This window comes from Monodelphis domestica, chromosome 5 (assembly GCF_027887165.1).
Source record: "Monodelphis domestica isolate mMonDom1 chromosome 5, mMonDom1.pri, whole genome shotgun sequence".
Lineage (NCBI taxonomy): Eukaryota > Metazoa > Chordata > Mammalia > Didelphimorphia > Didelphidae > Monodelphis > Monodelphis domestica.
Genome location: NC_077231.1, coordinates 61,053,856 through 61,079,397, shown reverse-complemented (window position 1 = coordinate 61,079,397; position 25,542 = coordinate 61,053,856). Strand labels below are relative to the sequence as shown.

General features: G+C 37.3%; 2 protein-coding genes across 22 annotated transcripts in view; one reads left to right on the top strand and one right to left on the bottom strand.

Moving 5' to 3' along the window:
- The window catches only part of PPFIA2 (PTPRF interacting protein alpha 2), a 654,901-nt gene extending 640,734 nt beyond the window's left edge, over window positions 1-14,167 (top strand). For 12 of the 21 annotated variants that reach the window (XM_056798558.1, XM_056798564.1, XM_056798563.1 and 9 more), the window contains 5 exons: window positions 756-931; window positions 2,626-2,694; window positions 7,426-7,585; window positions 9,294-9,385; window positions 12,777-14,167. In XM_056798558.1, the coding sequence (XP_056654536.1) occupies window positions 756-931; window positions 2,626-2,694; window positions 7,426-7,585; window positions 9,294-9,352 (464 nt within the window). In that variant the 3' untranslated portion in view covers window positions 9,353-9,385; window positions 12,777-14,167. The remainder of the gene's footprint in view (window positions 1-755; window positions 932-2,625; window positions 2,695-7,425; window positions 7,586-9,293; window positions 9,386-12,776) is intronic. The other 9 variants (XM_056798566.1, XM_056798565.1, XM_056798561.1 and 6 more) reach the window with 1 other exon arrangement.
- Window positions 14,168-16,295: 2,128 nt separating this feature from the next.
- ACSS3 (acyl-CoA synthetase short chain family member 3) overlaps window positions 16,296-25,542 on the bottom strand; it is a 256,797-nt gene continuing 247,550 nt past the window's right edge. The window contains exons 14-16 of the mRNA XM_001372484.4: window positions 20,854-20,953; window positions 20,580-20,755; window positions 16,296-18,068 (exon numbers count right to left, since the gene is read on the bottom strand). Coding sequence (XP_001372521.1) covers window positions 18,000-18,068; window positions 20,580-20,755; window positions 20,854-20,953 — 345 coding nt within the window. The 3' untranslated portion in view covers window positions 16,296-17,999. The remainder of the gene's footprint in view (window positions 18,069-20,579; window positions 20,756-20,853; window positions 20,954-25,542) is intronic.

The window sequence follows — 25,542 nt, the reverse complement described above, 5'->3', positions numbered from 1 at the left end:
TCTCACATAGGTCTAGAAGAGAAGGACCCTTTGGTCCCATGTCAAATGCTATTTTAGTATTTAGAACTCATTAATTTATTGGATACTCTGAGACAAGGGAATGAAAGATCAGGAAAGGTAGTGAGCATGATCATCAAATAATCTCATGTTAAGACGTTTGGGATCATAATTTCCTACTATTGGCATATGTATAAAAAACAAATCTCTCCAGTGACCTGAATCCCTTTTGTTGTCTACATTAATCAAGGATACTTCTGAAAAGGAGAAAATTGTTTGCATTTCATGGGTGTACCAACATTGATAGAATTCATGGTTGAACTTACGTACTAGGCATCCGTCACTAAACCTTTTATTATTTAGATCAAAAGTCATCAAAATAATTACAGGTTGGGGGAATGGTTTGCTACTCAGAAAAAAAATAGATTTTCTCTTGCCCCTGAAGAAGTTTAGGGAAATATTGGATGATAACTAGAACTTACAAAGATTCTCTTAGTTTTTCCTCACAGCAATAATGGGTGGTAGGTACCATTTTCATTCTAATTTTACAGATGAAGAAACAAAGGCTGAGGGAGGTCAAGGACCTGACTCAGAGCCACACAGATGGTAAGTGTCTGTGAACTCAGGTCTTCCTGATGCCTACTTGCCTTTAAGTAGGACCTCTGGTCACTCTTGACCTTGGAGAACTTGCTCCAAAGATAGCTGTTATTTTGATTGCTTATGAAGTCTCCCAGGTAATTGTCGACCTTTGTTTCTAGACGTGTTAGTGTGGAGCAATGACCGCGTGATTCGCTGGATACAGGCAATTGGACTTCGGGAATATGCAAATAATGTGCTAGAAAGTGGTGTGCATGGATCCCTGATAGCCTTGGATGAGAACTTTGACTATAGCAGCTTGGCTTTGCTATTACAGATTCCTACACAGAATACACAGGCAAGTCATTGGGTGTTTCACATTCAGTGAATCAATGTCTATGCAAAGAAAACTGTTGGGAGAAGGTAGGTGGCTCAGTAGATACAAAGGCAGGAGTTCCTGGGTTCAACACTTCCTACATATATGACCTTGGGCAAGTCACTTAAATACCCATTGCCCAGTCCTTACTGATCTTCTGCCTTGGAATTGATACACAATATTGAATCTAAAAGAGAAAGTAAAGGATTTTTTTAAATAAAAAAAATTATTATTCTATGAAGCAGTTCTGTATATGAAGTAAGTGATGGAGCATCATTTGTTTTTGTTTTTCATTTATTTATTGAGTTCCAGTTTTCTCCATCCTGTCCCCCACCCATTGAGAAGGCAAGCAATATGATACCCTTTGTCCATTTAAATCATGCAAACATATTTCCTTTATTAGCCTTGTTGCAAAAAGGGGGAGGGAAAAAATGGAGTGAAAAATATGTAGGATATAACTTCTTATTGAGCTCTAGCTTGGAAAGAGAATAATAATAGCTAAAATTTATAAAGCCCTTACTATGTGCCAGGCAATGTGTAATGTACTATACAATAATCCTGGAAGGTAGAGATATTATTCTCATTTAACAGATGAGGAAACTGAGGTTAAATGACTTGTGGAGAGGCACATAGCTAGTGTTAGTGACTAGATTTGTTCTCAGGTCTTCCTGACTCCAGATCCAGTGTTGTATTCACTATGTTATCCATCTTTTTCTTTTAAATCAATGGATCAAAAAAGAATTGTAAAAAAGTTGGATTATTCTTGAAATTTCCAAATTGAAAGGCACCAGTGCCTCACTCTGTTGTTGAGGAAACTAAGGTCCATACAGGAATAGAGTCAGGCAGGCTTCTAACCGAGGTTTTGGGACTGCCTTGTTCTTTATACTACTCCAAAAGTACTTCCCACAATATTCAGTCATCTCTCTGCACCATTCCTAACAGATGGTCAAGGAGTTTCTGTTTCTCTGGTGCCAGGGCTCTCAGAACTTTGTGAGGCAACTTATTTCACTTAAATTAGCAGCAATTCATCCTGCCTCTCTCTTCAACCAAATAAACTTGGCAAAATTATCCAGATGTTTGGTATCATGTAGAAAATGACTTCGATAAATGACTGAATTCTTTTACTCTTCACACGAGTATTTTGACATTCTATAGACATATATTTTGTCTAAATTGCCAGTAGGCTTACATCTCACTGGAATAAGATAAAAGCCATAAGCCACAGGAATTTTTATATAATATAAATGAGTTGGCAGAATTCCTCCATCTTTTTTTTTGTTTGTTTTTGACACTGCAAACAATGAAGAGGGGGGGGAGGTCAGAATAATTACTCAAAAACAGACTATTGGGGCAATAGTTAAATACTTTGCAGGTTGAAAATTGCTTTGAGGTATGTGAAGCTCTTAATATTCTCTCAGTTTATCATCACATGTCTGAGAGGTAGATGCTCTTATTAGCCCCACTTTACAGATGAGGAAACCAAGGCAGATACATATTAATTGACTTGCTAGTGAATGTCTCAGGCCTTTGACTCCAGCTCTAGTGTTCTATCCACTGTACCCCCCTACCTGTATCTAAATAAGGGATAGTAAATAAATCAAGATTTTAAATATTTGCATCAGGTAGCACAGTTTTCTAGACTATCATTTAGTTGACACTATATCTATTGTTTTTAGGCAAGACAAATTCTTGAGAGAGAATACAATAATCTTTTGGCACTGGGGACTGAGCGGCGCCTGGATGAAGTAAGTCCTTATGTTTCATTTAAGTGAAGAGAATGTATAGAAAATAAAGGATATTTAGACTTCTTGGTGGGGGGTTGTAATTATTCTGTACATGCAGTGTGCTCTGCCAGTTTTCATTCTTCAGTACTATTATGGGTTCATTGACTTCGAAATGAAAGGAACTTAAGAAGTTAACTGGTCTGATTTCTTGATTTTACAAATCTGCAATCTAAGGGAAATGCCACTTATATTACACATTAGAGAAAGAGTTACATAGTTATTAAATAGTATTAAATATTAAATAGTAGCTCAGAACTCATTCTCCAAATCTGCCTAGCTTTCCCTTGAACTATTTCCCTTAACTATTTGGAAATTTGTCACTCATTAATAGCAGATAAATTTTTCCAGGAATTAGTGACATTGAAACAATTTAAGAATAACACTTGCTAATAGTTATAGAGAAACCTTATGGTTTATAAAACATATATGCAAATATATATGATCATTAAAAGGAGGTAACGTTTCCCAAAATATTTGATTATTTTGCACAATATTGGAACTGTCCTGATAATTGGGATATCAGTTCAAAGAATCTAAGTATTTTTAGAGGTATAGCTTTAGAAAGACTGGATATCATTTAGAGTTCTTACCCATTTTTGTCATAACTGGAATATTTTAAATGCATTGAAGATTACATAGGATTACCGAGCAAAAGTTACATTGAAATTTTGGTATCAAAATATTGAAAAAATAAGTGTGTGATATAGTTCACAGACTCCTCCTAAGAACATATAATTGAATATTGGATTACCTTAATGGGAAATGTTCATATTATAAAATAAATTTAACTAACTTTAGTCAGTTTTTAATTTAGAATGAATAACTTTTTATAATTCTATCAAAGTGTGTATGTCATTTGTAGTTCTTTAGTTATTTTCAATTCTTTGAGATCCCTGGCCCATACTGTCCTTGGGGATTTTCTTGACAAAGATATTAGAGTGGTTTGCCATTTCCTTTTCCAGTAAATTAAGGCAAACAGGGTTTAAGTGACTACACATCTAATGTTGGAGTCCTCATTTGAACTCACGTCTTCTTGACTGCAAGCCCAACACTATCCACTGAGCAATTTTTAGCTATTTTATGGCCTTTAGAACCATGCCAATGGTAGCTATTTGTAAGATGTGCCAGAGACGGTAGACAAAGCCTAGAATTGATGATAATGCCCTTTGCTGTTTCCAGAGAATGCTCCATAGGTGGCACAGGGAGAAATGTTGGTTCCAAATAATTCTGAATCCTTTAATAAAGAAAAAGTACTAGATAATAAAAACATTCCACCTGAATTTTCATAATATCACTTAGCACTAATGTCACACATTATGGTTACAAAGTGCTTTATATATGTTCTCATTTAAGTTAATACACAAAACAATTCTATAGTGAAAACATTGTTGTTATATGTGTGCTAGAGATAATAAGTAGACAGTCACCTGAATATTAAAGTTTGAGTCTCAGAGGTTCAACGAGGCATAAAACTGAAATTTCACAATATAGACATTAACAGGTGAGCAGGAACCCAGCCTCATGCCCATTGTTCCTTCCAGGATGGATGGCAAAACAAAGGTTCTTAACCATTTTTGAGTTATGGATCTTTCTCAGAATAATACCTTTAAAATGCATAAAACATAATATATAGGATTGCAAAGCAAACCAATTATATGGAAATCCAGTTTATTAATTTTTTTAAGTTTACAGACCTCAGATTGAGAGCCCATGCTCTGAAGCCAAAGCATGCCCTGTCTCTCTTAATAGGTGATTCAAAAAAAATTAAAACCTAGTAATATTAGGGGGAAGCTGGGTAGCTCATGGATTGAGAGCCATGCCTAGAAAATGGAAGTCTTGGATTCCAATGTGACCTCAGGCACATCCTAGCTGTGTGATCCTGGGCAAGTTACTGGACCCTCCTTGCCTAGTCCTTACTGTTCTGCATTGGAACCAATATATAGTATTGATTCTGAAATGGAAGGTAAGAGTTTATATGGAACTTCTTGGCTGCTAAATGATAGGTTGTCAATGAATTGAGAGCTGGCCACCAAGCAGGGTATATACAAATCTCATCTTTGATCTTTATTGGTTGTGTTGCCCCAGGAAAGTTTGTTATCCTCTCAATGCCACCATGTAATTATTCAGGGAGGAAAGGTTGTTGAGTAGATATTAATATGCATTAGAAGGAGTTTCCTTACTGGGATTTTCTTACATGGATAAAATCTCAAGTCCCTTCTGTTATTACTTCTCTCCTGGAAAAAAAAATAATTTTGGCAGTAATCCCACCAAGTGGGACATACAAATCCTCTTCCCATTCTAGAAATGTAGAAGTTGAGGTTCATACAATGGCAGAGCCACAACCCTTTTAATACAATATTACGATAGACTGATTTTTCTTGGGTTGAGCTTTCTAAGAAAGATTCTTTTGAAACGTTGAGATCAAAGTTAAACGTCTCAGGGTAACCAGAAGTCCTCAATGTATGGGGTTTACCTCATATTCTTGTGATAAGATTAACTGAAAAAAATAAAGATAAATGTCTCTAAAGTATTAGTTAATGGCTCTGGGAATTTTAGTTTTCTCCCTTTTTCTAGTATTAAAAGTAGAATCCATAATACTGTGCAAAATAAGATCAAATTATTTGCTTCCCACTTCCTTAATTGACAAATCTAGGACAATCCATTCCTTGAAGTGACTCCAGTAAGTGGAATTAACCTAGCAAAGCTATCTTATGAAAACTTCTTCCCCCTGATCTTCCAAGGAAGTGGATATCATGTGTAAAATATAATGCTCTGGGGTGCACGGTAGCCTTGAACACTCAGGAATTGAGTACAGGAATGGCTACTTTCCAAAGAAATGGAAGCAAACCTGAAAGTCACTGGAAAAAACTAGGTACTATTCTGTTAATATTATTCCGTATTCAATAATCAAAAAACTTTAAGCTTCTATACATCACTATATTTATATGAAAAAGCACCTTTCCTTGGGAAACACTGGTCATTAATTCAAAAAAACTAAAAGAAGTTCATCATAATAGCAGTGCTTTGGGTATTGAATGAACATAAAAAAAAAACATTTCTGTAAGTATATAAGAATGGTGAATATGGATTATATGTGAAAATTAAAATCTTTAATATATACACTTTTTTAAAAGTATATACTAAATTCAAAGTTGCTTGCATTAAGTAAGCTGATAGGGTTGTGTTTTTTTTAACCAGTCAAGAGAAGGAGAACATATAATATTTTTTGATTATGCCTATAGTAGTTCTCAAGGGATCAATTTGTTACTCGTTAAAAGCATATTGATTAATTAGAATTTCCAATTTTATTCCATTTTTGGCAATGAAAAATGTTCCCCTGATTGCTCTATTGAGGCTTGACCATCAATTTAAAATATTCCTCTACCTTCATGAAATTCCTTCAAAGCAAATCATTTTTCTTGAAAAATGCTCATTCCCCAAAATGATTGTTGAAGCCAGATTACCATCTTCTGTCAAACTCCAGTCAACATGAGCAGTGAGCTACCACTTAAATAAATAGGCCTCCCAGACTTGGATCAGAAACAAGACTGGAATAAATTGCTCTCATCTCCAGGGGTCTGTATCTTTCATTAACGCAAATCACACAGAAAAATAGTTAATAGTAATACATACCAGCACTGATGAGGAAAAAAGTAGAATTTAACTGGAGATTCATATTGCTGTTTATGTCAAATGCATGGCCCTCAAAGAACAATGACAATATTATCTGATCTTCTAAGACCTAAGGAAAACATACTTAAATGAATACAATAAATATGTTTCAGGGTCATGGTTTCCCCTTACTTTCTCCAACAAAGTACAGGTCATTTTCAAGTGAGCTAGCTGCAAATCAATAATAACAGTAGTGGTTTAAAAAACCACAAATTTCCAGAGTTAGCTAGAAGCTCAGAGGCTCTCACTCAGTAAGAATCCCTTTGTAACAAGGTGTCATTCCATCTTCATATGAAGACCAATAGTGAGCCTCCCCTCCCCAACTATTTCCCAAGAGGCAATCCATTTACTTCATTCTGGGGTAGCTAAATTTAGCAATAAGTATTTCTTATATTCTTTCAAATATCTGACTTGCTACAACTCATAGCCTATTGCTCTTCCCTCCGGGGCAAAGTTGAAGGTATCTAATCCTGCTCCTTTATGACACTTACCTTGCAAATCTACCCTTTATAGAGTAACATGTATTGTGCCCAGTGATCTCGTGGAGAGATTACCTTTCTCATTTTAAAACATATTTGAGTGAAACCGTAGGTATTGAGGTGTGACAGTCAAATGGAATTTACTATAATAAACATTTTAATGATCTATATAATCTCATCAGTATAAAAATCAGTCTGTATGAAATGGAACTGATCATAGTTCTCAATTCCAGACCTTCCAATTTACTTTAAAAAAATATCGTTCAAGCAGAAATAAAACTCAGATTTGAATCATACCAAGAAGAAGGCAGAAAGTTTCAAAGATTTGTCAGTCTCCCCTCCCCTCCCCTCCCCACATAGTTGGTTCTACACTGGCCTTTTCTTTCAGCAAGAGGTACAAAAGTCATCATCCTTGACAGTAAGGAGTAGTGAAGGGACAAAGTAAATATCTGAACATGGTTTCTCTATCCATACCTTTTGTAAAGTTTATAACATTCTGATTGCATTTTATTTCAACACATTCAAAAATCTGCACTGGCAGAGTGATGACAAGAACTTCAGGCGTGGGTCATCATGGAGAAGACAGTTTCCTCCCCGAGAAGTCCATGGGATCAGTATGATGCCTGGTTCCTCAGAAACATTGCCAGCTGGATTTAGGCTAACCACCACATCTGGACAGTCTCGGAAAATGGCCACAGATGGTATAGTATTTTTGCATGTGTGTTTTTCAAATGATGGGATAAGACAGTAAATGTGCATATTATCACTTTCAGGGATGGATTATTACCTTCCTTTGAAAATTATTCTGTGCTTTCAGCAAAACCTTAAATAAATTACAAGTAGTGGACTCTGGAATTCATGGCATTAGAATGAGAGGGTTGGCTAAAAGCTAGCTACATTGGGGAAATGAAAAACATTATATTCTGTCCAAAGAACTCTAAAGACTTCTATTTCCCTATGCTAACTATTTCAGGAAGAAAATGAATCTAACCAGAAAAAGATTCTTAACAAATGAAAACTGGTATCATTCTACTAAATATTCAGATTTCATGTTTAACATCAATAAGTCAACTTTATCAAATACATATGTACATCTACATAATTATGTATCTGTATATTCCCTGCTAGTGAAGGAACAAAGCCTTAAATAAAAACTTTATGAAGTTCCTAGTGGATATTACTAGAGAACTGATAAGGAAAAACCATCTGCTAGGAAGGAGATCCATCTAAACTTTGTATCTCCTCAGTACCGGCCCGGCGTGCATACATGGTATGCATTTCATAAATTTGTTGAATCTGAGTAAAAGATTTTGTCACGAGAATCATCATCATTCTTGTAAAGAAGATATTAAGGGGGGGGTTCTAATTTCCTTATATCTTGACTAAAATTGCACTTGTCATGTTTTTCATAGAATTACATAATTTGAAGAGTTAAAAGGCACTCAATAGCCTCTGAGTCAAAGCCACATGAAAAAGAATCCCCACTAAAACATATCCAAAAAGTAGTCACCTAGCCTCTGGTGGACATTTTCAATGATGGGGTCCTAGCACCTCCTGAGGCACTTGATTCTTCTGCATAGTTATTCCTAGTAACAAGATTAAATTGGTCTCTTTACCATTTCCCTCCACTGCTCTTGATTCCAGTCCTTTTGAGATATATTATGGCATAATCACCAACTATGTCACATCATCAGTTCATCATTTAAAAAATTTATTAAAACATTAATTAAAATGTTCCAAGAATGTTTACTGAGTCCTAAGAGTTATTAGTTACCCAAACTTAGAATTCCATCAGTATGCAGAAGAACTATAAAAATACCATCAACTAAATTTTGCCAGAACGTTCCATTTTTTTTGCCATAAACAAAATCAGAGAGTAATACGGTATACTTTGAATAAGAGATTCAGGGATCATAGAAACAGAGCAATCTAAATCCAACCTTCTCATTTTATGGATGAGAAATTGAGGCTGTGGGGAATAAGTGGCTTGACTGAGGGGTCACACATTTACCAGTCTGAGGCAAGATTCAAACCAAGGACCTTCTGATCCCCATGACCTGCATTCTATCCACTATGGCACCTAGAAGCCAAAAGACATCCTCCTAGACTTAAGAAATTAAATGCCAGTAGTGCTTTTGAAACCAAAGATTCAGCTAAGTTAATTTCCCAAGGTTGAGCCTTGCAGAACATGGTAAGGATTATAGAACAATAGAATTTTACATCTGGAAAGTGCCTTAAAGGCCATTGAGCTCAAACCCCTCATTTTACAGATTTGGAGGCTATCTGAAGGGGAACAAAAACAAGGCTAGTTGGCATAGAATTACCTTTTTTGGGGGGTACCCCCCTTTATACTCTGGAGTTTGATATTCCATCACCCAGGCCTGCTAAAGCCCTTCTCTCCATTTACAGTTGCTTCATCGAGGTTGCAGAGATTAGACAGCTCCACTGTTCGCACATACTCATGTTGACAAGCCTATCAAAGGAGGCAGCACTGAACTGCTGTGAGTAGCTATTATTTACTCCCAAAGACTGGGGAACTGGTTTCAACCCTACCCCCTCATCTCTGGCATTCGCTGGTAGTTGCTATTTATAAGTCCGGGACTACCATTAACATCTGTCTGCTGTGGCTGAAGGTCTCTCAAGGGCCTGTCATTTGATCACCACCATCCCATCAGTTCTATGTCAACAGGGCACCATTTTGTATTCATATTTAGACTGAGGGACACAACAGTTAACCAATTAGGAGCTGTCCTTTAAATCAGTAAGAGAGAATGCCTTATAAGTGAATATTGGTTTGCTAGGAGAGGCTAATAGTGATGTAAACAAAATCCAGCCAATGAGAAAGTAGGAAAAACAAATAGCTTGGCATCCTTGGTCTTAAAGAAGGGATCTGAAACATTTTTACTGTCATAGATCCCTTCTAATAAAATTCATAAAATATGTGGGATCACAAAGGAACCCAATCCTATTGAAATGTAATTATCAAAACAATTTTTAAAAACTCATGTACCCCAGATAAAGAGCCATGATTTTAGGGAAGGGGATCTGAAACACTTTTTAGTGTTATGAATCACTTTTAATTAAATTCATAAAATATGTAAGATTATGAAGGAAATCAATCCTATTGAAATGTAATTATCAAAATGCTAAACAAAAAAAATAAACAAAACCAGAAATAGTCATATACTCCAAGTAAAGGGATCAATAGCTTCCATAAAATGTAAGCTACTACTGAAAATGTTAAAATTTTTATTACATGTAATTGGGAAAATTAAATACTTTAAAAAAATTAAATTATGAAGGGGCAGCTAGGTGGTGTGGCTCAGTGGATTGAGAGCCAGGTCTAGAGATGGGAGGTCCTAGGTTCAAATCTGGCTTGGACATGTCCTGGAAATGTGACCCTGGACAAGTCATTTAACTCTCATTTGCCCAACCCTTACAACTCTTCTATCTTAGAATCAGTACTCTAAGATGGAAGGTAAGGATTAAAAAAAAAAATTAAGCTACTTGGCACAAAGTCATGTTGACTTAGTTTTCACCAAAATGATGTGAAGAAGCAAATTTTATAAGTTACAAAATTTCAGAAAAGTGAAAATACTTTTCTGTAGTGTTGGGAAATGTTTTGTTAGCTTAGGATCTTTTACTCTAGGTGGGAGTTGTGCTTTGGGGCCATGGTAAATCCAAATTCATAATACAACAAAGTTCTCCTATGTACAACAATCATGGTAAAATAAAATTAGCATTTACTCCCAAAATATTCTTTGAGAGTAAACAATCACCAATTGCCAGCATATAAGAAAAACCATGGTAAAACCAAATCACTTATCTTCTGTCTTAGAACCAATCCATGTATCAATTCCAAAGCAGACGTGTGGTAAAGGGTAGACAACTGGGGTTAAGTGACTTGACTGGGGTTACACAGCTAGGAAATGAATGAGGTCACATTTGAACCCAAGTCTTCCCAACTCCAGGCCTAGCATTCTATCCATTGAGTCCCACTTGTTGCCCTTGGAATCAATTACTTTGACCAAATTTTCTAAAACACAAGAAAGAGTTCACACACCCTTACCTTCGCCCCCTATGTGATAAGTAAAAAATAAAACCCTCTACACAAAACTAACTCTAGCATTTTCATGAAATGAGTGGTATTTTATAAAACTGATCTAGGGGAAAATAATTGGAAATATTTTCAGAAAGAGTGGTGTATTCACATAGGGTAAGAAAATCCAACAGAGAATGAATGAGAAGCATCTCATCTAGTACTACATGTTCATCACCTTGAACTCGAAGGGCCACCAAGTGTATAATAGGTTATGTTCATATCCAATAAGGGGGCCAGCTGGCTTTCTTACCCAATTTGGATCATTGTTTGAGGGCAAGACTGATCAAAAAGCCATTCAAGTAGGAGATTTAATTAAAAACATGAAACCCTAACATTAAAAACGTAATTACTGCATACAATTTGGCATTTAATTGGGCATCGTCTGAAGCATATAATAATTTCATTAAACAGAAGGTTTTCCAGAATAATGTTCTATAATAACTACATCCTACATACAACATGCTAATTTCCCCAAGAATTGCATATTTTGCCATTTTACACAATGAATACTTAATATGTTCATCAGTGCTTTGCTGCTTTTGACTAATGGAAGCATTTATCTTTCTACCCTAACTAGTTACATTCTGTTTTGTATATAATGTTTCGGTTAGCATTTTCTGGATCTTCTCTCTTGAGGGTTCTAAGCATGTTTATTCACAAGAGTAAATCTATAAAGAGAGTTTTAGATGAGCACAGTATATTTATAAATATTATATATACACATATGAATATATAAATACATATGTATATATTTAGGGAAAATTCAGAGCATGATGTTTATTCAATTCCCTGTATGATTTGAGTTGTAACAGAAAATTTTGGTCAATATAAAGCACTTTTTTGCAAATCTCCAAGGGCAACAGAAATACTTTTATTACTGATTGAAAAAGAGGCAAGGGCATATCAAGAAATGCCACATTTGGCCCATTTTGACAACTGTGTGACATTATTTTATCACTGGGGAGATCAGCAGTTTCTAAAAGTGTCAGCAGCATGAAAGGTAACAAAAATGTGGCAGTACTAAATTGTTCAAACTCACATAGTATCAAATAAATGTGTTCCTCAATAGAATAGTTTAATACAACCCACTCCAAGCAAATTACTAGCTAGATTTGTATTTTACTGCAAGCATACTGAATTGTTGCAAGGTTTCCCAACCATTTGTAATATGACCACCTTTTGGCAGTATGTTGAGGTGTATGAATGTTTTTTAAATATGGAATAAAATACAAAGAATTACTAAGTAAAACCCCACATTAAAATACAGATACCAAAAAAAAATAATATATTTACAAACACTCACCCTAAGTGAATTCAGATTTATTTTATCAGAGAGCATGGATTTAGGGTTGGAAAGGACCACAAAAGTCATTAACTCCAATCACCTCATTGTTACAGTAAAACCCCAAATCCTACGGGTTAAAAATAAAAGAGCTGAAATTTGAATCTAGATCCTCCATACCCAAGATTATTTCCATTGTATCACACTAATTGCCTAAAGTCTAATATTGCTGAACTTACCTTTGCCAGGATCAAAATCTCTTTTCATGTTATAAGTTAACTTCAATCTAACAATTAAAAAATAAGAATAAAGAAGAATAATGATAATAATAAGTGCATATGAATGGTGCTAGGACCCATGATTATGTGGCGTTCTCCCAAACTCTCATTGTTAGTCTAAGGGTAGTTGGCTTTTTCAGTAGACACTCCTAAGAAAGTAAGAAGAGTACTCTTCCAAGTAGATTATTACTAGACTGCAGTTGATAACTCTCTATTAACTATTTCTTTAGATGTCATCTTTTCAGTCTATTCTACCTGAAGTGCACTATCATCTTAGAAGAGGAGTCGGAAAAACGACTTGGACACTTGAGCCCCTAAGGGAAAATAATGACAAGTCAAGGTTTATTAAGCTGAACATGTGATTCTTTTTCCCATGCATTGTTTGGTTAGTTCACTAGAATTGTAATAAAATGCTGAAACCATTTTAAAAAGAAGCATCCTTTACTCCTGATGTTTTACAAAAGGGAACCACTCATTTTTACATTGTTCCATCCATTTTACTGTAATATACTAGACATTTATGTATTACTGTGTATGTATTTCTTTTAAAATGTGTAAGTTTTATGTAAAAATTGATATAAATATGATTTTATATAAAAAAAATCTATGGTTCATGGTGTCTGAGTGCAAGCACTTGACAATTATCCTGTTTGTATCTTATCATTCCATTTTTACAGTTTTTGGATTGTAACAGTCAGATGAATATGTTTATCGGAGTTAGCTTCCACACATTTCTCCTTCAAATCTGTCAATACTTAAAAGCTGGACACCTGCCTCTGATCCCATCTAAACTGAATGATTTAACCTGGAAATAGAGCCAAAATGGACCTTCAAAGGCAACCTGAAATGCCCAATCCCTGTAGAAAACCACTGTGATGGCTCACTATCCTTTTCAACACAAAACCAAGCCAACTGTTTACAAAAGCAATGACTCAAAAACCAAGTTTATAAGGAACATTCTCTTTTCTTGTTACCTGTGGACCAAGAAAGAACCTTTCTTTCCTAATAACCACATTTTCATTCTAAGGTCTTCAGTCACCAGCCAGCATTAGACAGTGAATCGTAAGCACTGCAAGGAGTCTGAGGCTCAAATTTCCTACTGTAAAAACAGACAAAAAACACACTGAAATTCCCACCTCTTCCCCTTCCCCCTTTTTTTGTCATTTGAACAGGGCATTAGCCAGACCCATGACTAATGTTATAAGCTTTTAGCCAAGATGGCCTTGTTGAGACTTCCCTGAAGTCCATTTTTATCAGAGGAAATAACTGAAAGACAGAATAATTAACATATATAGTGTATAAAAATATAGAAGAGCAACTCTTCCCTGTGGCTTTATTTGGTGGTGTGACTGTTGTTTATTCTTTGTTTACATGGGAAATTTCAAAGTACAACCTATTTAATAATACCATTTACCGAAATGCTCATTTTCCACTGCTTGACCTTCTGGAGCTCAAGACCTGTCTTTTAGTTATTTCTTTTCGCAGTTTAATTTGCAATGTTTGCACGTACATAACATTTGTTTTGTCGTCTTCTGTTTGGCAGATTTCAGTAGAAAGGTAATGGTGAGAGAATTTCCCCCCAATTGTCAATAAAAAAACCAAACAAACTACTTCCACTCTCGTGTTTGCTCTTTGTTTCATGGCTAGTCTGGAGTTGGGAAAGAAAGATGCAAAGAAACCGCCACAGGACACTGGTACACCAGCCAGGGACAGCCACACCAAGCACCACAGTCCACGCTGACGGTTGTCTTACCTGATTTCGCCACGAGAGGGAGCACTAAACTCACAGATCAGGGCAGGATTTGCAAACCTTTGATTAGAAACCTGTAGCCCATGCCGCCTCAGGTCTGTGGATGAGGATTGGAAAATGAGTGAAAATTCCGGCCCAAGTGATCCCGCGATTCAATTAGAAAAAGTAGTTCCTTAAAAGGAGGGGAGTAAAGAGGCAAATTTATTTATTAACCAGAGCACTCGTTAGAGACCGGGAGGGTAGTCAGAAGAAATTCTATTCAACATTCTTCCCAGGAATGGACGGCGCCTTTGAAAAGGGCTGCCGCTAGCTCCCAGAATCCGCCATGACCTTTTAGCCCTAAGACGCCCCATATCTTTCCTTTACCCATTGGGCATTATAAAAGGATTATGTCTGACGAAGGGTTCCATACAATGGGCTTAAAGAAAATGTCGCTTTTGGTGAGCTTTGTTAAAATAAGTTGTTTTTGAGTTTCCAGTCATGACTGTAAATTCGCAGCTTCTGGACTGGGTTCTATATCACAAGAGAGATTTCATTTCCCTAAGAGAACTGGACGCAATTTTTTTTTCCATAAGAAAATTAAAAGGAATTGAAAAGAAATCTCCTCCCACAGGAAGGTAGGCAGACATTTAAAAACACTCTTTGCCCACGCCCTTAAAGGAAGACTGGAGGGCACTGAGCCCCAAAGCTGGGCTCTCATTGTCTGGGGCAGAGGTGTCAAATACGAGGTCCCCGCAGCCTGCCGCCGCTAGGAATGAACAAAATAAAGACCGTAAAACAGAGAGAACGTTCTTTGTGGTTTTCTACATCAATATGCCTTCTGGGTTGGTGCCCCCCCCCCCCCCCCCGTTTTGTTTTGTTTTTTGATACCCGTGGTTTGGGGAAGCCTGAACTGAAGAGATTCCCTCCCAGAATCTTTTCTGCCATTTACAGAGGCAGACTCATGGGACTGAGGGCTTTGCTTTGGACTTGAAATCGGGTTTTCTTGATTTTGAAGCTAGCGCTCTGTCTACTGGGCTACCTGCTTTGATGTGGAGCAGAATGGCGGCACGGCGCGATTCCCTTTTCAGAGCTTTGTCTTACAAAGGACGATTCCTAGGATTAAAATGAGGGAGGAAGGGATGCTAAGTGTGCTGCTTTCTAGGAAATAAAAAATTTCCCTATAGAAATACAGTACGGTAGAGCTGGGATCTGCCTGAGAAGGAACAACACAAAACTTCCCAGTCTCCCTCTCCCCCAAGAACAGTACAGCATGTTCCAGTGGTCCCCATGTGGGCCATCACTAGAACCCGCAGGCACAGAGTCCTTCTACCTTTCAGTGCTAAATGAAACTGCTAATGTACCTTTATGTAATTATTGGTTTTCTTGCTCTTCCTCTTTGTCTTGCTGGGACTGTGCTCAATGGATGGAAGCTGGGTGCTTGCCTGGAGAAACTGTTTCTCCAATAGAAGTCTCCATTTTCATTGACATAACTATATTCCAAAAAAGATGTAGGGGGCAGCTGGGTGGCTCAGTGAATTGAGAGCCAGGCCCAGGGAGGGGAGGTCCTGGATTCAAATCTGGCCTCTGACAGTTCCTAGCTGTGTGACCCTGTGCAAGTCACTTAACCCCCATTACCCAGTCCTTACCAATCTTCTGCCTTGGAACCAATACACAGTATTGAAGATAAGGGTTTAAAAAATAAATAAAAACATGAGTGATTTAAAAGAATAATTTTAAAAGAACCTTACCTTCCTTCTTAGAATCAATACTGTGTGTTGGTTCAAAGGCAGAAGAGCAGTAGGAGCTAGGCAGTGGGGGTTAAGTGACTTGCCCAGAGTCATACAACTAGGAAGTATTTGAGGTCAAATTTGAACCAAGGACTCCCCATCTCTAGGACAGGCTCTCAATCCACTGAGCCATTTTGCTACCCCCTGAAAAAAGTGATTTTTAAATGTTAAGACTTAAAGCTTAAATAATTACATGAAATGGCAAAAAAAATACCTTATGCCTTTAAAACTCAAATTAAGTTATGCACTTTATTATAAGTTGAATCAAATTTAAAAAGCAGGAGACCTGATTGTTCTTATTTGCATCATTTATGGAGACAATTTAAACTAAGTGCTTCCCATATAGTAAGTATACATTTTCTCTAGACTCTCAAAAACTAAAATTCCATATTTTTCCTTTTATGCAGTACATACTACAGTTATCCCTTCCACATAACAGGGTTTAGGAATACTGCACCCTGCGATCTGGAAAATCTGTGTAAAAATTTTGGCCCTCTCTTTGTACCAGTGATTAATTGAATTTTTTTCTTTTCCTTTTGTGGGGTATATTTAGTGCCTTATTGTAAATTTTTAGTTAAATCTACATTCCAGAGTTTCTTTTTTTTCTGTCATCTGCTGGCCTTTGTGTGTTGTCTGCGGCTTTGCCAAAACTCCCTCAAATATTCCCTTTTAATTTCTAGTACTGACCATGATATATTGAAAACACACATTGGAAAGTCACGATGTGGAAGGGATAACTGTACTTGTAAGGGACACAAAAGACAAGTAAATGGACTGACAGGTTTATTCAAATAGCAAATTTCAAAGTCTAATTCTCTATGACTTAAAAATAAAACTATAGCTCTGTACAGCAGCGATAATTCATTGTCCTGACCCAGAGGTACTGAAACATCCTACAGCACCCAGTGAATCACCTAAGATGAAGCTGTACACAATATAGTTACTACTCACAGCTTCCAGGGAGTCAGTACATTTCATTGCATCCATGTTTGTTTAAAATTGAGTTTATCAGAAAATTTGGTTTATCAGAAAACTCCATTATGTTACCCATTCGTGATTAATGTGAATGGACTATTTAGGCTTACTAATAAAGCCTCACTTGGTCCATTTTATTTTTAGCACCATGGAAGGCATTTTAGCATTGGAAGCACCATGGTACAGTGGAAAGGGCACTGGTCCTAGAGTCCAAAGACTTGAGTTCAAATGCTACCTGTGATATTACTACCTGTGGGACATTGAGCAAGTCACCTCTCTTCTGTGGACTCGATTTTCCCCTTATAAAATAAAGGAATGGGATGAGATGTCTGAGGTCTCTACCAGCTGAACCTCTATGACAAACACTATTTTAATGTCCTTTAAACTCTACTGGAATAATTTTTGTTTCCTTCCCACGCCATCTAGATTGTCCTACTCTTTCTGTCACAACATAAACTAAGTCCTCCACATCTATTCCTGTGCCAAACTCCTAACAATTTTAGCTAGCTTCTTAGGGGCAGTGGCCATGGCAGGTAAAGGCAAACGAACAAAAGGCAGGAAGATGAGCCAAAGTTAAATTTGACTACACTGTTCAATCGCAAAATTAGAGGAAAGGAGAGGTGGCAGGAAGGTAAGATGACTTTTAAGCTCTTTCCATCTCTGACAGTCTATGACTTCATTAGGGTCATACTAGAATTTAGGAGAATTATTTTAAATAGAGCAATAAATGCATTAAAAGGACTAATTGAAAAAGTAAGACATAACAAATAACTGATAGCCATCGGCACAGTCCATTAAGACCTTCCATTCAACTATACTCCTTAGTCATAATTTGTACATAATTAACCTCTATTTCCTAACTAGGTTGCTTTTGTAACACTGCCAATTCTCCACTATTTCTGTAGAGGAAGTAACTTTTCTTCTCCATTGTGACGCAGATTTGAACAGCTGGAAAAAAGTCAGGATGTCCGTTTCAGGACTTCTTCTATATGGTGAAAGACACGGGGATCCTCAATTGTGGGAGTTATCTGGAAAGAAAAGCAGAGTCATGAGTGCCTTTGATGCCATGCCCCGGCACCCTTTGGCACCTCCAGGCTCCCTGTTCCTTGAGATGGCATGAAGGGTCAAGGGACAAATTTGCCAAAGGAAGGATCCCAAAGATCCTCACTTATTTAAGTACTTATTTGAAATATACTTTTGGAAAATTTTACAAAGAAATGAGATAGCCACAGATACAAACCCACTAAATAGATGCTCATAGAGGACTCTAGATAATGTTTATGGGGAGGCAGTTTTTCTTCACTTTCAGAAAATTGATGATGGAATTGAACCATCCCCTTTTCCCATTATAAATCCTAATATTTTATTATATAATAGCATATGACATTATAATACATACAGCAGCTACGGCTCAGTAGTTAAGAGCACTGGGTTTAGAGTCAGGAAGACCAGAGTTCAAATCTAGCCTCAGACACTTTCTAGCTGTGCAAGTCACTTAAACATGAGATGTCTAGGAGGTAGCTCAGTGGATTAGTTGCTGAACATGGGGTCAGGAAGGGCTGAGTTGAAATTCAGCCTCAGACACATGCTAACTGCATGACCTCGGGCAAGTCATTTAGCCTCTAATTTCTTGACAATAGGATCCACTGGAGGAAGAAAATTACAAACCACTCCAGTATCCTTGCCAAGAAAACCTCATGGATGGTGCAGGGGGTCACAAAGAGCCAGACATGACTGAACAACAATATTATAATACAAGTGAAAGGGATACAGATATATGTGTATGTATTTCTATATAGCTAAACACACATGCAAAATTATGTTTAATTCAATAGTTCTTAATACTTTTAAAATACTTCAATATTTTTATTTTATTTTTCAAAGTATTTAAATTGATATTTTTATATTTTATTTTAGAAATATTTTTATCATTGTATTTCAGCATAATGGGTTTCCCTTCCAATTCTGTGTATTTTATGTTTAATATCAGTATTTTGAGAAGTGAGCCACTGGCTTCACAAATTGCCAAAGGAGTGGAAGACATACAAAAATATTCAGAAACCCTGGTCTAGATCAAGATGCCAATTAGTTTAATTGCCCATAGGAGGGGAAAATTCATTTGCAAATTTCTTAATTTAGATGTTCATTATCAATTTAATAATTTGTACTAGAAAAATAGTCTCAAGGTTGAGTCATAGTTAGAAAGATGGCAGTCGAAATCTTCTATTGATGAAAGAGCTCTGACTTGAGGTTCCATCACAGAAGCATTAAGCATTGGGTGGTTGGTTTTGAGGCAGAATTCCTGGGTTCAATCCTGCTTTTGATCCCTTCTACCACAGGAAAGTCATTGAAACACTCATATTCAATTTCCTCATCCATAAGATGAGAGCATTCTATTGGCTGTTCCGTTAGTTCTCTTCTGGGTCTAAACCTATGATCCTGCGCCCCTGCCTCTGATACTTATTTGTTGTATGACCTTGGACAACTCATTTAATCTCTCTGGACCTCAGTTTACTCATCAGTAAAATTTTGTATTCAGACAAGACAATCTTTAAGATCCTTTCTAGCTCTCTATTTACGATTGTGTCAAAGGTGCCTCAAAGAACTATACTAAAAATGGTTTCCCTTCATTGCAGTCATTATAAATGACATTGTGTTTGTTTTTAATTATCTTGCATTTCCTGAAAGGAAACTACTTTTACATAATCATTGCTGTAACCAAGGGACACATATGCTCTTAGTCCTATACATGTCTGTCAGGGCAATCCCTGCTGAAATTTGGACAGGGCTATAACGTTGTCGTTTAGCAATTTCAGTCATTTCCAACTCTAGGTGACTCCGTGTGGGCTTTCCTTGGCAAAGATATTGGAGTGGTTCACCATTTTCTATCTCCAGCTCATTTTATGGATAAGATAATATAAGCAAACAGGGCCAAGTGACTTGTCCAGGGTGACACGGCTAGTAAGTGTCTGAGGCCAGATTTGAACTGAGGAAGGGGAGTCTTCCTGGCTCTATCCACTGCCAAGTTCTGTATGGCATGGCATTACAGAAGAATCTCCTAGCAACCCTGATTAGGCAGATCCCACAGGAAAGAAGGCTCAGAGAAGATGCACTTCTTCTCTGGGGTCACCTGGCTAGAGAACCTTGGAGGAGGGTCTTCAACTCAAGCCTTTCTGGTTCCAAATCCACTATTCTAGCCATGAACTATAAACAGGAGCTCCTTCATCAGTGAGCATTTTTTTCTTTTCCTGTTTCTGCTAAGCCTATTAGTCACACCACGCTGTCTCATTTTCCAATGTAGTCCTTGGCATTCCCTTTATTTATGAGTCTTTTACCCCCAGACGCCTGAGGAACAAGGATGAGGAAGCAACCCTTCCAGGACGGCTGCATCCAGAGACACCAATAAAGACCTCAGAGGGGGCGGTGGGAAGGCTGGAACCCAGCTGTGAAGAATGAGAACTGGCTGGATGGTGCCTCTTCCTAGGAGCAACGGAATAAAGGGGGAAACAACACGAGAACTCAGATTTGCAGCCAGCTACCTTGTAAGGCTTGCCATTGACAAGAGCGGAGAGCGCCGAGCGCGGGATCTTGCCGGAGCGCGTCTTGGGTAATTGTTGAACAAAAACCGCCTGGCGGAAAGCTGCCACAGGGCCGATGCTCTCTCTCACGTGCTTCACGAGCTCTTCCAAAACTTTGTCATCGGTAGCATTTATGCCTGGGGAAGACATTTTTCAGGGGTGAGCGCTGGACTCTTTAAGCACGCTAGGCACGCACGCCCGGAAGAGGGAAGGGAGGATGAGAGGCAGGGCTCACCTTTCCTCAGGACACAAAGGGCTAGCGGAACGTGACCTTTTAAAGGATCCTCCTTACCCACGACAGCACAGTCGGCCACGGTACCATGGGAAAGAACTGACTGAAAGACAGAAAGAGATGGATTTCAGGCCAGGAATCTAATTCACTGTGTCAAGGGGGAAAAAATGGCAGAGAAGTCAAAAAGGAGCCTTTAGCCACCTCCCTGAAAACGACAACTAATCCCCACCATCATTACCCACTAGGGTGTCTGTTCAGCACCACAAGGTAGCCGCCAAGAGCTGAGAATAATTAAGACAAATCACTTAGCTTATTTCCAAGTAAGGGGATTATTTTCCTCATTACAGCCACTTAATAATGAAGCCAGGCAAAATGTACGATAGGTGCCAAACACAAACAAACAGTGCCCAATTAGCCAAGGACTCTGGAGAACAGGTCGCGACAGCACAATTCACCCAGGGCATGAGGCACAAGGAGACCCTGCAGATGTAGCCTGGAGAACGGAGTGCATCTGGGAGAAGAGTGGCCAAAAAGGCAGCCTTGCCCAGGAAAGAAATCAATGATAAACAGAAATAAGAAAGGTTTATATTTCCATATATCTTTTTGGCAAATGATGCCTTCTCTAATGGCGAAAAGAGAGGGAGCAATCACCTAGGATTTTAATGTAAGAAATAAAGTAATTAATTTAAATTAAAGACAAGAAAGGATGAAAAGACCCTGATTCGGGAGGATCCTTGATGAAATATTCTGCCCATCTTTTAACAGATCGGCGAGGGGACTAAGGATACAGAATGACGCTTTTTTTGGACAGGGACAACATAGAAATTTGTTTTGACTATGCAAGTGTTTCATTTTTAATTAATTTTTTTAAAAACCTCATATTTTCCATCTTAGAAAAAATACTGGTTCCAAGGCAGAATAGTGGTAAGGGCTAAGCAATGGTGGTTAAGTAATTTGCCCATGGTCACATGGCCAGAAAGGGTCTGAAGTCATATTTGAACCCAGTATCTCCCCCTCTCAGGACCTGGCTCTCAATCCTCTGAGCCGCCTAGTTGCCCCTCATTTTTATTTTTAATGGGAGAAAGATGGAAAAAAGATAAAATAAATGTTTAATTGAAAAAAATTAAATCATACTAAAGAAATGATGAGTGAATATACTAGTCTACATTGAACCTAGTATTTAGAATCAGAAGGCCTGTATTCAATTCTCACTTGGGTAATTAACTTCAGTATTGTTATGTCTCAGTTTCTGTGAAATGAATGGATTGAACCAGGTAAATTCTAAAGCTCAATCTAGTTCTATATTTCATAAAATTAAAGTAATTAGAATGTTAAGGGATTAACAGAATGTTTTATATCTAGTGGCACCTCAAAAATTATTTGAATCCATCATGAATGAATCAGGTCAAAAAAATGAAACATAAATTAAAAAAATAAAAATCAGAGTTGACTTGGCAGAATTTTTCCATCACAACAGATTTGAGTATTGCCAAGATGTAAATTCCATCTGCTCCATGAAGTCTCCATTAACTAACCCCAAATCCATCCATTCTTCCATCGATCAATCAACAATTTATTTATTAAATGCTTGTTTTATGCTAGGCACTGTGCTATGTGCTAGGAATATAAAGAATCAGAAAGCATTTGCCCTGAAAACATACATTATAAAGGAAGAGATGACATAATTCAATAAAAACATATGAGAGAAATATGAAGTACGTTGAGTCACTAGACTTTTCTCTTCCCTCATGGCCGAGAGCTCTTAGAGTCAGTATTATCTACACTATCATTAGGTACTCTAGTTTTAGTAACTCAACTCTTTCCCCAATTGATAAATACATCCATTTTTTCATATTAAATGTTTCTACAGATATATGTACATAGTTAAGGAAAGAATATTGGATTTGGAGTCCAGCATTCAAGTCCCAGCTCAGTTGCTTTGCTAATAACATCAGACCTTTTAAGAACAAATAACTTCTGAATGCCTCAATTCTCTCATCTGGTAAATGAGAAATTCAGACTAGATCAGCTTTAATATTCAGTCTGGCTCTGAATCAAAATGAACCTTTTCTGAATACAAGGATGGAGACTTTTGCTTTTACTTTCTGAAGCATCCCCATGGCACCAGGCACACAATAGTTGGTTCTCACATTTGAAATATTATTGAATTTCAGAATTAAAGATATGTAATTATTTTCATCATAAGCTAATATCTAACATGTTGGAGACATGCTGAGCCAAATTCTTCAAAAACCAATGCTATCTGACAATATTTTTTTTCTTCCCAGTGGAATTATTTTCCTTTTAGACTATTCTCCAAGTCATATGTGCTTTATGTTTCTGGATGGCAAGAATTCAACAGCCAGAAAGACCTGGATTTTGCAGTCACAGCAGGGAATCTAACCTGCCAAATGAACCTGTTACATATGCTCCAAGGATCAGTTGCATCTTTTTCTTCTTTTGGCTTCAAATTTCTTAAAGTACGTGCAATAGGACTCTTTCCATTGGTAATTAATTGTGCAATGCCAACTTCAACAATCATTCTGAACTATACCTGTTGAAGCAATCTTTAGGATAATAACCCTGTGAGATGAACCATGATGGTGGAGAGAATGGCTATAAAGTCCCCAAACACCTTATTAATTCAATTTTTCAAAATCAAACTATGAGCCAGATGTTTTCTGAGTTAATCAGTGGCTGTTTTGTTTTAAATTGATTAGACCTGCTTTCTTGTCTGTCACGTAGACCTAAGCAAAGATTATCTTGACTAAAAATTGCACTTGCCATGTTTTTCATAGAATTACACAATTTGAAGACTTAAAAGGCACTCAATAGCCTTTGAGTCAAAGTCACATGAAAAAGAATCCCCACTAAAACATATCCAAAAAGTAGTCACCTAGCCTCTGGTGGACATTTTCAATGATGGGGTCCTAGCACCTCCTGAGGCACTTGATTCTTCTGCATACTTATTCCTGGCAACAAGATTAAATTGGTCTCTTTACCATTTCCCTCCATTGCTCTTGATTCTAGTCCTCTGGAGCCAAAACAGAACAAGTCCAATCTTTCTTCTATGTGTTATGTCAGAGATTCTTAGGCAGCTATCATTTCCCCCCAGAGTCTTCCCTTCTCCAATTTAAACATCTCCAATTGCTTCAACATTTCCTCATGTGCCAACACTTTTAATGTAACACTTTTACAAGAAATAGTTTCTGAGGAGATAAATTGAGTGAGAAACAGAATGTATTATGTGCCAAACAAATGGGGAAACTTGGGTATGATTTTTTCTCCTGATATGTTGTTTCAAAACAGATGAAATGATGCTATCAAATCCCCATGGCATCAAGGGAGGATGAAAAGTTCTGTAGATACAAAAGATTTGGGGGTCAAAATAAAGCCAAGGTCGAGAGCTTGACAAGTGGAAACTTCTATCATAAGGAGAAAAATGGAAGAGGAAATTTTTAACTCTTTGAACTCAAGAATATAGGGTTTGATCCAAAGGACAGACCAAGGTTTTGCCCACAGTATAGTCCTGGGCTTATGAGAGAGGGCTTAATAGGCACTTCAAAGAAATCCAGAAGCAATCAATATGTGGTTGTGAGTGACTCTTTGCTAGGGAGTATAGAAACAGGTATACACATACACATACACACACACACACACACACACACACACACACACACACATATATATACACATTGGCAATCAGAAGGCACACTGTCTTCCTGTCACATAGAAAATTGGTTGAAATTTATCTGAAATGTAAACCACTACTTGTTTCTGGTGATTCACAGGGATATCCTGTTGAAAAATGCTAGAAAATATCTAATAGGACCCTAAAATCCAAGTCAGAAATTATAAGACTTCCAGGGAAATGAGAGTTTTTGTCTCTTTTTTTAAGAGAAAGGAACATATGGAATATGGATAGCTGGTTACATATAATAAGTTGAAAAAAAATAAATATTTGGAATGTGGCTCAGTACAAGATCAAGGGTAGCTAGGTTGGATAGAGTGCCTGGCATGGAGTTAGGAGGACTTGTATTCAAAGTTGCCCTCCAGTGCTTACTGGCTATGTGACTTTTTCACTTAACCCCATTTGCCTCAGTTTCCTCATTCATAAAATGAGCTGGCAAAAGAAGTGAGAAACCGTTCCAATTTCTTTGCCAAGAAAACTCCAAATGGAGTGGAGAAGAGTCAGACACAACTGAAATGACAGAACAACAACAAAGGTAGCAGGACATTTCAAAAGAGTTGGGGAAAATATGGTTGGCTGGAAAACTGATGATTTTTTTTGGAAGGGTTTTGAATAGAAAATAAATATGTGGAGAAAAAAATGCTCCAGCTCAACTCTACTACTAAAATCCCCTTGTATTTGGTGTGTACATATTTTCTAAAAATGTATAGAATGTTTCCCACAATAGAATATAACCTTTTGGAAGACAAGGAATGCTTCATTTTTGCCTTCATTTCTAGCAGCCAGCCCAATGCCTGGCATATGCTGGTTGCCTAATTATTGCTTCTTGATCGCTTGTTTGATCATATGAAAAACATTGAGCTTGAGACAAAAAAAGCTATAGGGCCTAAATTGTCAGGTAATAGAAAACATTACAAAAAAGCAAACAAACAAAAAACTGGGAGGAGTCTGGAAAAATACCTCAACCCTAGACCTTAGGATCCCAGATCCTAAGGAAGGAA